This window comes from Camellia sinensis, chromosome 10, assembly GCF_055761805.1.
Source record: "Camellia sinensis isolate YWXY chromosome 10, ASM5576180v1, whole genome shotgun sequence".
NCBI classification, from domain to species: Eukaryota; Viridiplantae; Streptophyta; class Magnoliopsida; order Ericales; family Theaceae; genus Camellia; species Camellia sinensis.
Genome location: NC_138970.1, coordinates 60,321,261 through 60,334,785, shown reverse-complemented (window position 1 = coordinate 60,334,785; position 13,525 = coordinate 60,321,261). Strand labels below are relative to the sequence as shown.

The 13,525-nt window shown below is 32.0% G+C and overlaps 2 protein-coding genes across 2 annotated transcripts; both read right to left on the bottom strand.

Annotated features, from left to right (window-relative positions):
- Positions 1 to 481: 481 nt before the first annotated feature.
- Positions 482 to 2,981, bottom strand: LOC114274808 (Pentatricopeptide repeat (PPR) superfamily protein). The gene has a single exon (XM_028216784.2). It carries the CDS (start codon positions 2,890 to 2,892, stop codon positions 895 to 897), a length of 1,998 nt encoding a protein of 665 aa, XP_028072585.2. The 5' UTR covers positions 2,893 to 2,981; the 3' UTR covers positions 482 to 894.
- Positions 2,982 to 6,369: 3,388 nt separating this feature from the next.
- Positions 6,370 to 11,213, bottom strand: LOC114274777 (Ribosomal protein S24e family protein). Its single transcript, XM_028216751.2, has 6 exons — positions 10,866 to 11,213; positions 8,979 to 9,114; positions 8,721 to 8,805; positions 8,576 to 8,623; positions 6,782 to 6,882; positions 6,370 to 6,678 (listed from the first exon to the last, which is right to left on the bottom strand). Exons 1-6 carry the CDS (start codon positions 11,032 to 11,034, stop codon positions 6,546 to 6,548), a joined length of 672 nt encoding a protein of 223 aa, XP_028072552.2. The 5' UTR covers positions 11,035 to 11,213; the 3' UTR covers positions 6,370 to 6,545.
- Positions 11,214 to 13,525: the final 2,312 nt, after the last annotated feature.

Here is a 13,525-nt window from a genome sequence, read left to right as displayed (position 1 = left end):
AATTAGCCAAAAAGCCAACAACTCATACCAAAAAGTCAAAGATTCTCTTTTCTCTCTACTTTTTGCACATCTTTTCGTAATTAGCCAAAAAGTCATCCCAAACATACAAGTTTTTTTTACCTACTTTTTTAACCAAATAGCCAAAAAGTTACTAAATTAGCCTGTTCCCAAACGAGGCCGCTGCTGCATCTGTATTTGTTTCAAGGCCCGACACAAGAAATGGGTGTCCATAACGTGTCCCCAACTTGTCCTACCAAAAAATAATAATTAAAAGATTGACACACCAAATGATATGTTCGGCATGTGAACACGTGTGTCCACACCGTGTCAAGTCCAATACTTGTTGAACACAAATATCACACCCATCTGGAGTGTCCATGTCTCCTAGATACTAATAATTAATTATTTAAAACCATGCAATACATGCTGACAAATAGTGTGGAGAGAGTTCTAATTTGCATCCTTCCTTTAATTTGGACAATTTGGACACGAATTTCCATCATTGTTTCATTTACTTCAAAATTGGTTTTCACCACATTTGTCTATGAAAACTTTTTGTATACACTGAAAATGTTTAGTCCGACGCCATCGTTTCACCTGAAATGACATTCTACAAGCGCTAATGAATGGGCGACGCAATGCACAAGACTCCCGCTACAAACAGACAATTCAGAGTGATTTCACATACATGAAGGAGAACTTCTCATCGCTATTCAGTGCATAGAATTCAAATGTTTAGGTTCTGGCCATTGGATGGAGCTTAGTTGCTCGAGCACTGTGAACATTTTGACATCAATTTGAGTCATAAAGGCCTCATATTTGCATCATGTATGTTATCCCTGAAACGTTCCTCGTTTGCAAATAAATAACTCCATTCAACTTATGATTTGGTGTTCAATTACAAATACTCTCCTCATCGAATTCATCCATAAAAACATACCCTTCTTCTCTCATCAACCCGAGCAATCTGTCTAACATTTCATAAATTTCTTCAGTTCTTTCATTGGAGACATCTTTCGCAATAAAACTATGTAACCCTACACTTGTTTCGATCCAACTGCTACCAGGGATCTTCTTCAACCCAAGACTCTTCATCTTTTCCCTTACCTTTTCAGCCTCTTCCCATCTTCCAGCTCGTGAAAATAAATTTGCCATAATAATATAATTCCCTGTATTTTCTGGCTCGATCTCAAACAAATGATCACAAACAAACTTCCCAATCTCAGCATCACCAAAAACCGAAGCCCCATTAAGCAATGCACCCCAAACCTTGGCACTTGGCTCAAATGGCATTTTAGACATGAATTCAACAGCTTTGGAGAGTTGACCAGCTCGACTTAAAACTCCTACCATACAAGCATAATGCTCAACTGAGGGATGAATGTTGTATTTCCCAAGCATGGAATCAAAGTTCTTCCAAGCTTCATCTACCACTCCAGAATGGGCACAAGCTGCCAAGACTGCAGTGAATGTGACAGGGTCGGGCATAATTCCATTATTCAACATCTTATCAAATAAATTGAGTGCTGTATTAGCATCTCCGTGTGCTGCATGTGCTGAGATTATTGCTGTCCAAACAATCACACTCCTATCTTTTGATTGTTCAAAAACTCTTTGTGCCCCTTCAAGAAAACCCAATTTTGCATAGGTATCGATAATGGCAGTCAACACATAGATATTCCTATCAAATCGGTTTCTAATGGCATATGCATGCATTTCTTTCCCGCCTTTTAGATTTGAAAAATGTGAAAGAGAAGGAAGAATGCTTGAAAGTGTCACCGAGTTTGGTCTTAAACTGAACAACTGCATCTCACGAAATAATTCTAGAACTCCCTCGTGCCGGTTGTTCTGGACCAAGCCTGAAATCACAGCATTCCATGCACTCAATCCCGGGCTTTTCATTTCTTGGAAAAGATCCAAAGCTTGGTCTACAAATCCATGAACCATGTACCCAGAAATAATTGCACCATAAGTAATCTCATCCTTCTCACTCATGTTTTCAAAAAGTTCTCTTGCATAATCAAAGCTACCACATTTAGCATATAATGCAATAATTGAATTACAAAGTGAAAGGTCCATTTCAATCTCATTTGAAATAATAAACTGATGAACATCCATTCCAAATACAAGATCATTCGACTGCGCACACGCTTGTAAAACACTAACTACTGTAACCCCATTTGGTCGTAATTCTTCCAAACCCAACATTTCCCTAAACAGTCTCTTGCAATCTTCATAATACCCTTCTTGAGAATACCCAGAAATCATTGAATTCCACGTAATGAGATCTCTCTCAGGCATTGTATCAAACAAAGTCCTTGCTGAACCAATATCATCACACCTCCCGTAATACGTAACCAAAGGATTCATAACAAAGGTATCCGAATCAAACCCATTTTGCACAACAAAACAATGGAACATCTTAGCCAACTTCAAGTCCGGAAACAAAGCCGACAACGCCTTCAACACCGACGTTATAGTGAAGTTATCAGGTTTCGCAGAAGCCGACTGAGAAGACAACCAATGACAGAACAAGTCAAGGGTTTCGATGTACATGTTGTTAAAGGAATACCCAATGAGGAGGGCGTTCCAAGAGAAAGTGTTTCTGTGGGGAATTTCGTCGAACAGTTTGTGGGCTTGAAAAAGGTGATTGGATTTGGAGTAGAAAGTGATGAGCTTTGAAGCGAGGAAGTTGTCGAGGAGGGTGGAGGAGAGGAGGAGGCGGGCGTGGAGTTGCTTGCCTTGGCGGAGGAGGCGGTGGTCGGTGCAGTGTTGGATGAGGCGGCCATAGGCGGCGTAGTCGAGACCGTTGGGTTTATGGAGGGTTTGGTGGACGTAGCCGTTGGTGATGATGGTTTGAATTTGAAACTTTAGGTACTTCGTAAACTTCATTCATGTGGAATCATGAGTTATCATCGTTATGGGACATTTTGTATTTTTATGATAAGAGTCTGAGCCACCGTTTGGCAACGGAGATTTGGAGCTATTTCAGTCATAAAAAGTAAAATAAGTTATTTTAGTCATAATAAATAAAATATTACATTTAATATATAATTATTATATTCTTCTCCCATAAAAAAAATTAAAAAAAGTTAAAAAAAAATTTCAAATCAAGTTTTTAGCCCAGGTTAAAATAGTCAAAAAAAAGTCAAAAAGCTAACCCACTTCCCAAACGAAGGCTAAATTAGGCTTCGTTTGGTTAGGATTTTTTGGACTTAAAAAAGTATCAAAAAGTAAAATAGGTTAAATAAATCAATAAGATAAAATATCACATTTAAATCATAATTATTTTTTTTTTTTTTACACAAAAATTAAAAGAGTCAACCCAAACGAATTTTTTAATCCTAAATTAAAAAAATCTCAACTCAAAAAAATCAACTCAAAAAATCCTAACCAAACGACCACATAGGTGTTTGGCATGCCCAAAAAAAGTGTATTTTTTTTGCATATATACATTTATTTGAGTCACATCAATCAACATCTATTAACATCTCCTCTTTATTTTTTTACCCATTTTCTCTACTTTTTTACATATTTTTTTTAATATATAAAAAGTTAAAAAGTGCACTTATTTAGAATATTCCAAACAACTCAGTAATTATGAAATGGTCACAATAAATTTCTTTAAATTTTGAATAATTCTACGAAAAGCCATACACCTCTCTAAGGTTGTTTACCATATGCTCTCCTATCATAATTAATGTAATTTTATTACAAAATTTTACAATATCAATAATAAAATATATAATCTCATCATAAATTAACAAAACACAATGTCCAAAATTTTGTGATTCATGTAACAAAATTTTATGGTTTGATTACGATATTTTTTTGTTACGCCACAAGATTACATATTTTATAATTGATGTTATGAAATTTTATAATAAAGTTATGTTAATTTGTGGTATTGTCTAATTCTACCCATACACTACCTTACTAAAATTACAAATGGTCAAATGTGATTGGTTGTCAAAAAAAATAATAATATTTATATTTTCAATAATATTTAGATATGGATGTTTTTAGTAAGATTGTTAATAAGATTTTAAGTAGATGTAGTCTTCGTTTGTGAAGAGCTAAAATAGTTTGGTTTTTTAACTATTTTAGCCTGGTGTTTTTAGCCTCGTTTGGTTTTTATTTTTAGCTTTTTTGACTTTTGTGAGAGAAAAAATGTAATGATTATGGTTTGAATGTGATATTTTGTTTTATCGACTTATGTAGTCAATTTTATCTTTTGTACTTTTTTAGCCAAAAATTAATTGCCAAACCTCGTATTTCAATTAAATTATATGTTGTTTGCAATTTACTCTCTTAAATTTTGAGAGAAATTACAAAAAAAAAAAAAGGCTTGGCCCTTTTAATAAAAGAAATATTAGAATTTTTAATTTTGCCAATTTAAATACTAAATCTTTTATTTGTTTTTAATTTGAACCATTCGCCTAGTTTCGTGAAGTAAAATGCAAGAAAAAAATAGTATTTTAGTCTGTTTTATTTAACGAAAATAGGTAAATAATTTAGATTGCAAACAAATCAAAAGATTATGATTCAAATTAACAAAATTAAAGACTCATAGTTTTTTTATTTTTTAAATTTTACAAGAGTCAGACCTTGAGATTTTTTCTGTAACTTATAATAGGGGGAATTACTGTTCAGACTATAAGACCAAAAATAATTATAAAAGTATTGGAGTGCAACTTTTTTTTATGAATTTTTACACACCCATCACTTTTTTGTAATTATTTTTCTCACCCGCCACTGTCAAGTAATTTTCCTTTATAATATTATCTTCTCACACTTAGGCCAAGTTTGGGATGTTCCAAAAAAGTCAAAAAGCCAAAAAGTTACTCAAAAAGTTAAAAAGTTAACACTATTCACCAAAAGTCAACAATTACGGCTGCACAACTCCCAATTCAAATTTTTCCCTACAAATCAATTTTTACAATTTTTTATTACACATTTTTCAATAAAAAGTCAAAAAGTTAACCCAAACATCCATATTTTCAACCTCAATTTTTTAGTCCAAAAAGACAAAAAGTGCACTTATTTAGTCTTCCCAAACTTGGCCTTAATCTTTTCCGTTGCGATTCATTACACAAAATTAAGTCATGTGATACACTTATTAAAGTTTTAGGACAATAATCTATTTATCTAAATATTTCTTTTGTACTTTTTTGTACTTTACCACTATGATTTAAATAAAATCATCAGATAAATATTATTATCTTGAAAATTCAAAAAGTACGTTATATATTTCAAACATGACTTCGGATGTAATATTACTATCCTGATCACGATTTAAATAAATTAGATGGTAAATTGACATATCAAAAGTTCAGATGTGATATGAAGGGTATAATTTGAGAGAAAATGAAATTTCCTCCAAAATAAACATCAAATAAATATTATTAAATTCTTAAAAATTATTTTCATCTAAAAAAGGAGAAAATCATATGATAATAATGAGTGTTCTAAAAAACAAACAAATAATTTTTTGTTCACACTGAAAAAAATTCTTTTGCGTGCATGAGCCGGTAGTGGGTTTCTTGGATAGGGGATGAGAGCACGTTGTTCTTTTTTTTTTTTTAAAATTTTATGTGATAACCAAATGTTCGGCTGATGCACATTTCAATTAATTTCGAGATCATAAAGTTAATAATCGAACAAACCACAATCAACTAGGCTTAATCTAGTTGGCCACCATGCCTTCCTTAAGGCTTAATTCCAAAGAAGTCATAAGTTCAATTCTCCTTTAGAAGGTTCAATTAAAAGAATGCAAACACTTAGACACTTTATCAAAGGTGAAGAGATTTTCTCTCATAAATACTAATCTAACAACTAACAATTATCATTTATCGATCAAAAATAAAATAAAATAATCGAACAAATCACTTGTGCCCTCGTTGAAGTAACTCAAAATCAAAACTTATCTTATTCTCAAGTCTTGACCACTCTACCAAACCCTTGATTAAGAGAGCTCATTGTTAAGCAATTCAAATGGGATTTGATTTGTATGTCCATACGTTTCCAGTGCTCTCATCCCAATGTAATGCAAGTGTGGGAATACAAAGGAAGCATTACACCGTTCCAATGCCACGACAAAGAGGACTTGAGGCGGAAAACGTTTTCCAGCTTGATTTCCATTGACTTAAGTTTTTCGTCATTTCATACAAAATCATTTTTTTGCTGAAAAAGCGTCATTTTCCAACAGTGGAGACCAATAGAAGACACGACAACAGGTGTTGCAATGCTAGAAACTAATTTGACTGATTTCAGATGGCATCCCAAATCAAACCAAAAGAATTGGCTCAGACAGTTTGTAGTACTCAAAAGATAACCAAAAGAAGAAAAAAGATAATAAAAAACATATAATTGAACGTCAAACTATAAATTCCTTTCATCAAATGGGAAAATTCCGATAAATGAGGTTTGAATAGAGATCGAGTCTAGTTTGAAATGGTACTACATTTCCTACTCTTAATTCGGTGTGAACATGATGTCCACAAACAGAACCAGTAAATTCGAAAAGGAAGGGAAGAAAAAAAAAGTTACTGAAGAACTCGCACTGAGATTTGATTATTGAGACAAAAGCTTCTGTTCTTTGTAATAAACGCATGCATAGCTTGTGTCTGTGATGGGAAGTGTACAAGTGCCATTCTAATCGGGTCCGGGAATGCTGGCCTGCAAAATTCATCCAAATGATTCATCTGAGAGAGGAGGGAAAAAAGAAGAGTCCAGGAACACTTGAAGCAGATTATTTCAGCGCTAAAAATTCATTACATACTTGACAAATATTTGCATTGTGGATGAGTCATACTGACAACCTGAAAGGAACCGCTCTACGTCATCTAGAGCTGCATTCCTAGGGATTCCTTGCAGTAACACCTGACGAAGGAGCGTAAAACATTCTTAATGTGCATGTTTTTAAAACAAATATTCATGTGAAATTACCAAATCTACCTTGCTAGAACCAGAAAAAGTTCAATTGCAAGAAAATATTTGACAGCTAATACAGACCGCATATTAAACATTCTCTGTCTACTTCAATCACACAAATCAGTATTCTACATCATGTGGAAAATTTTGCATTGGCAATATATGAGAGCAGTTTTTGCAGAAAGAGCCACATATGTAGCACCAACAAACAATTTTTATAGGTATGGAGCCCCATCAATATTATGACAGTTCCATAGAGAATGACAATCACATTGATCCTTTCATTACCTTAGGAAAGAGAAACAGAAATACAACAAATAAAATCAAAAAAAATAAAGACAAAGTAGTAGGGGAAGGTATGCATACAGACAGACACTAAACAACTGGGTAATCACAAAAAAATATAATAATAATAATGGGGGTTTGGTTTGAGTTTTTTGAATTAAATTTTTTGAAAACTGAGTTTTTTGGTTTTCGTGTTTTTTTGTTTTTAGTGAATATTTTTAAAATTTTAAACATTTTTTTTTACTTTTTTAGATGCACTTTACTTAAATGTATCTAAAAAGTAAAAAATTTGTGAAAAAATATTTTTAAAAATTAATAAATACATAAAAATACAAAAAATGTACTGAATTCTCGTATTTTTTTTTGTATTTTTGGTATTTAGTGAATTTTTAAAAGGATTTTTTTCACAAATTTTTTACTTTTTAGGTATATTTATGTTAGGTATGTCTTAAAAGTAAAAAAAAAAAAATTGCTTAAAATATTAAAAAATTCAGTAAAAACAAAAAAACACAGAAAACAAGAAAGTAGAATTTTCTCAAAAGTGTTTTTGGAAAACTGTAACCAAGCAAAGTGCAATAATCTAGCCTACTTAGGTGCCAAAAACCACATAAAATACAATTATATCGGCAAATATTTCACCTGCTTGAATAAGTCAAAGGTGAATGACTTCCATTAGGCACTCAAGAGAAACAGACAATTATTAGATAATGTCATCTGAAGAACAAATGCCATGTAATGTTATCTGGAAAACATACAGTTAATAGATAAGGACTACACACAGGGCATAAAGAAGAAACCTTCAATGGTATTAAGATCTTAGAATAACTTTTGAAGACACAAACAAGGAAAAAATATTCAGGATTTATGAAATGCTCTTCATTACCTATGGCAAATATAAATATTTTGGTGTGCATTTGAAAATTAACATTTTTTAAAATTGATAATTTATTTGGGAGATATTTGCTTTCATGGAAAAAGATCCTCTCTTAATAATGCATGCATATAAAAGGATGTCATCAGGTCAGGACTCAGAAGCGAAGGGTTGTAATACAAACAATTTGGCATATACACTGACACAAAACCAACGACGATATATATTAACAGGAACACCAAATATGGCTTATTCTAATCCTTGTGTCAACAAATACCACATTGAGCACGATTAAGATGCCATTTTTCAAATATTGTATGCTTAACTTTGCCCATGTATAACGCACAAAATACTTTATCCAGTGGCTTGGTGCTATTGAACTGCAATATCTAAGCAAGTGATTTATATTGCTAAGTAATTCAATCTGACGATCATCAATAAAAATAGCTATTAAGGTAAAGTGTCAATATAAAAACTTCTACTTACAGATTTTCCATCATAGGGTGTAATAAAATCCCACTGGGACCGATCAGCCTGAAACCAATGAAACCATGGTTACCAAAGCATGGAACTTTTGCAGACTACAAGATGAACAACCTTGTAGTGGAAAATGCATTTATATCGATATTACCCTCTCCAGTTTATATAAGCGACCCTTCCGATTAATCGCCCTGATAGCAGCATCATAGGCATACCGAGAAGGAAACTGAATCATCCTGTTCACAACAACCAAATAAAATATCAACAAATTAATCATTTAAACAATACCCTCCTCAATCCACTTATGTGCAGACAAAAAATACCAATTCAAATATACAATCAAGTAACAAATGAAACTAATATATTTCAATAATTCAACAAAGGTCTACCAAATGATAAGGACATTTACATTCCAGTTGGCATATAGGTTCTATTGTAGTCAACTTTCATATCATCCAAATTCACGTTACACCCTTCTAGCAAACTGATAATATCACTCTTTGTTGTATGTTTTGTAATGCCAAACAACTTCCCATAAACCAAACCTGACACAAACAAGAGAGATAGCACAAACACGTGTTAGAACGTAAATTACTTCATATCTGATTTATCTAACATTTTAAATTCTGATTTGTCTTTCTCAATATAAATCACTATATGTTTTCAATCTATCATGCCGCAAATTTCTTTTTAAAATTTTCAAATCATATCATGAATTTGTCCCTTAAATACAGAAACAACACTCTACCTGCTGTTTCTAAACAATTCACCAAGTGAAAGAAGTTGTTCACCAGCAACAACAATAAAATAAAACAACATAAACAATTGATAAATCAAGAATTTCCCAAGAACCTTAAGACAATATAACCCTCTGTTTGGTTGCTGAGGAAATACAAAAAAACAAAATGAAAATTTGAGTTCCATATCATCTGTTTCATTTTCTTCCCAAATAAAAAATTTCAACTAAACCAGGCGATATACTAGTACTAGTGTCAGTTTACTGAAACCTTTTTTTCTTTTTCTAGTTTCTCTAAGGCCCTGTTTTGGTAGCGTGGAGAGTATTGGAAAGTATAGGAAAGAGAAAAAAGAAAAAAAAAAAATTGAATAAAGTAGAATCTATGAGATAGATTGAGGTTCTAGAAAACATGATGTATCATTTCAAATAAATCCACTTTGTTAAATAAACACTTCTTATATCCGGATAACGCTAATTTAGACAAAATAAGAGAATTTTCTTTTGAGTTTCATGCAATTCAAACAATAAAATCTTATTTTGTCGCAACTTTCTGGAAAGAAAAAAAATAAAAAAAAATTCCCTCCCAACCAAATGTATATGTTGAAAAGTTACTCTTGTTTGCATTTTTCTTTCATTCACTTTATTTTATTGTACTTAATAAAATTTCTTTTCATTCAAACTACCAAAGCCTAAGGTTTTAAATAGAGAAAAAATTTCAAAACCAATGTATATCGTTCTATTTTCTAACATTTTCTCAGCAACCAAACGAAGCCTTGAGCCAGTACCTTAACCCTAATGTTGAATAATTTTCCAAAAAGAACAGGGTAAAAAAAAAAAATGCAAACAAATGCCAGAATTTCGAACCATTTACTATGCTAACATATTAAATTAAATTCATTGTTATTTTTTATTGATCTGAAACATATAACTAAAACCATAAGCATATAAAACCCTAAAGCTAAAAACCCCATCTTCTCCAAATTCAAGTAATTACACAAAATCAGTATACAACAAACCCATCAGAGAGCCTAGCTATGCCAACAAAGCAAATTAAATTCACAGTTTTTTTATTTTATTTCATTGATTTGAAATATACAACAAAAATTATAAGCATATAAGACCCTAAAGCTAAAAACTCCATTTTCTCCAAATTCAAGCAATTACACAAAATTAGTATGTAACAAACCCATCAGAGAGCTTATTAAGCCAACAAAGCAAATTAAATTCACAGCTTTTTTAATTTTATTTTCTTAATTTGAAATATACAACAAAAATCATGAGCACATAAGACCCTAAAGCTAAAACCCCATTTTCCCCAAATTCAAGCAATTAGACAAAATTAGCATACAACAAACCCATCAGAGAGCTTTGCTATGCCAACAAAGCAGATTAAATTCACTTTTTTTATTTTAATATTTATTGATTTGAAATGTACAACAAAAATCATAAGCATTAAAAACCCTAAACCCTAACTCCTCAAATTCAATCGATTATACAAAAATCGTACAAAATAAAACAAAACCCACTAGAGGGCTTGAGATGCTGAAGATTTGTGAGAACCTGTGCTTGGGGTTCGAAGAAATGGGTCTTTGGAAGTGTCCTGACTTGGCTGTTGGGGTTCGGTCGAGAAAGGTCTCGGCGAGTCACGAAGAAACAACGAGAAGCGTAGGTTTCGTTGATCGACTCGAACCGGACGGTGAGATTTGAGTGCGTTCCTGAGTAGATTCATCTTCGAGATATTGCTGGTTCGATTTCGATTGAAAACGAAGAGCAGACGAAAGGGTTTGATTGAAGGTTTCGGCTAGTCGATAGGTCTGCGAGCGGGGTACTTACTCACTTAATACGCTGTCGTTTTCTGAAGTTATTTCAAATGACAAAATTGTCCCCCAACATTTTTTTAGAGACTTCGGGAGGAGTAGGTTTTTAGGCATTGTTTGGCATAAACTAAAAAATTTTAAAAATCGTTATCTTATTTCAGATCATCTTATTTAAGTTACATTATTTCTCTACCATATCACTTTAAACTCAAGCCATACACAACTCATATTTTATAAAAAGTCAAAAAGTATACTTATTTAGAACATCCCAAACCACCCCTTAATATATGAACTTATTATCTAATAGATCATATAATAATTAATAATATTTTTTTATCAAAAATTTTTAAAAAATTATTAATTTTTAACGACAGTTTAAAAATATTGTTATAAAAAATGTTATTAATTTTTAATTTTCAATGACAATTTAAAAAATTTGTCACAGAAAAACGACACTAATTGTAAGTTTTAGTGACAATTTATAAAAATTGTGACAAAAAAGTCACTAATTGTCAGTTTTTAGCGACATGCTAAAAATCATCATAAAAAAAATTATTTTTAATTATGATTTTATTAGGACTTATTTTTAAAAAGGCTTGATGAGAATTAAGTCCAATTATTAGAACTTATTAGTAGTTTACCTTTCTTTTTTTTAGATTAGAAGGAAAAATTTCATTGCAAAACTGACAAAAAAAAATCAGATTAATCTCATATAGGATTTCATAAAGAGATAACAAACTTTCATAAAAAGAAGAATCATAGCCTCTATAGAGGAGGAAAAAACACCCTCATAAAGGAAGAACACAACTTCTACACAAAGAGGATTATTACAACAAACAATTAAAAAAAAAACCAAAAGCAATCAAATCCAAGTCGCCAAACAAATTCAAAATTCCATTGCACAGCAACCTTCAACTTAAAATATAAAGACCCTATCTTCACTAGTTAATAGAACATTGAGGTTGAGATAATCACTTAATGTGAAACGAACGCGTTAAATAGTATCAGTTTTCGGATTGTGAGAAGATCTGAAACTAGATCTTAAAGCTTTGGATGCGAGGAGAAAGTTTAGACGCAGGTCAAACATTATATTCAGAATATCAAAAAGAGAGAAAGATGACACCCATATCGGTGACCAGAGATAGATCTGAAAAAGATGAGGCAGATCTAATGAAGGTGGATCTATGGAGACGGGAAGGTAGCAGATCTGGTGGCGGTGTGGTGGTGGCGGCGTCGAAAATATTGGAAGGATAAATTTTCAATATTATTAAGTAAAAAGACAATGAAAATGAGAAAAAAAAATGAGTGCAAGGAGAAGAGAGAAGGCCAACAGCCAAAACCCCCCCCACCCCAGGTGACACACCCAACAAAAAGCTTAAGGAGAGAGGCTTAGAAAGAGATGCAGTGAGTTGAGAGAGAGAGAGAGAGGCTTTTCAAATGTCGGTCCACAAAATTGTCTACAATATTAAAATAAATAAGATTTATAGTTTTGGCACAATTGTATCAGGTGTCCTTAAAGGTATAATTTATAAAATATTTAGTCATATTTTCACAAATAATTTGTTCACCGCTACTTTCACATTGAAATATATATATATATATATATATTTTCTTATTTATCTTTGTTTCTTTACACCATATGCATTAATTTTGGTCTCTTTAGTTTTATTAAAAGAGACGTTAATATAATTATACCAAAATTGTCAGTTTTATTGTATATTTATTATTATTTTTTCTTATTCAGTGCCTTTAGTAATCAAATTGTACAAAAAAATATCTAAAACCAAAATTGATACCAAAAGAGGAAGCAGCGCATAAATGAAAGAAACAAAAGAAACAGAAAGAATTGAACGGGTTAGAAGCAAAACAATTTAAACAATTTATCAAAATAACTTATAATTGTTTACTAGAAGTAACTGCAAAGAGTTGCTTCAAAATACATAACTTTAAAATCGAAAATACAAGCTGACTATCAAAGAAAGGTGTTGGTTCTCACTCAAAATCCTAACAAACTCAAACCCTGAATTACAATTGACTAGAATGACTAATTTATAAGCAAATGTGGTGACTGTGAGCCTCGTGAGCTGAGAGCTGAAAGAGCATGATGAAGCAAATGGGTGCTATCTGCTGCTTTCGGCTGATTGACTAAAACTGATAGTTGTTGTTGACTGTTATTGATTGATGAATAGTGAATAGTAAATTTGACTTTTATTATTCATTGCTTTCGGTGGCATGTAACTGATGGAAATCAATATATAGACAAAACAACAGCTTTTCTCAAAAAAAGAGTAGTGAGTGAAGCTATAATGCATATATATCGAATCCAATGTTGACTGGTTGAGCAATTGTTGACTAGTAGCTATGTATATGGGTCCTGAGCATCTTGGAAGTGGGCTGCATATG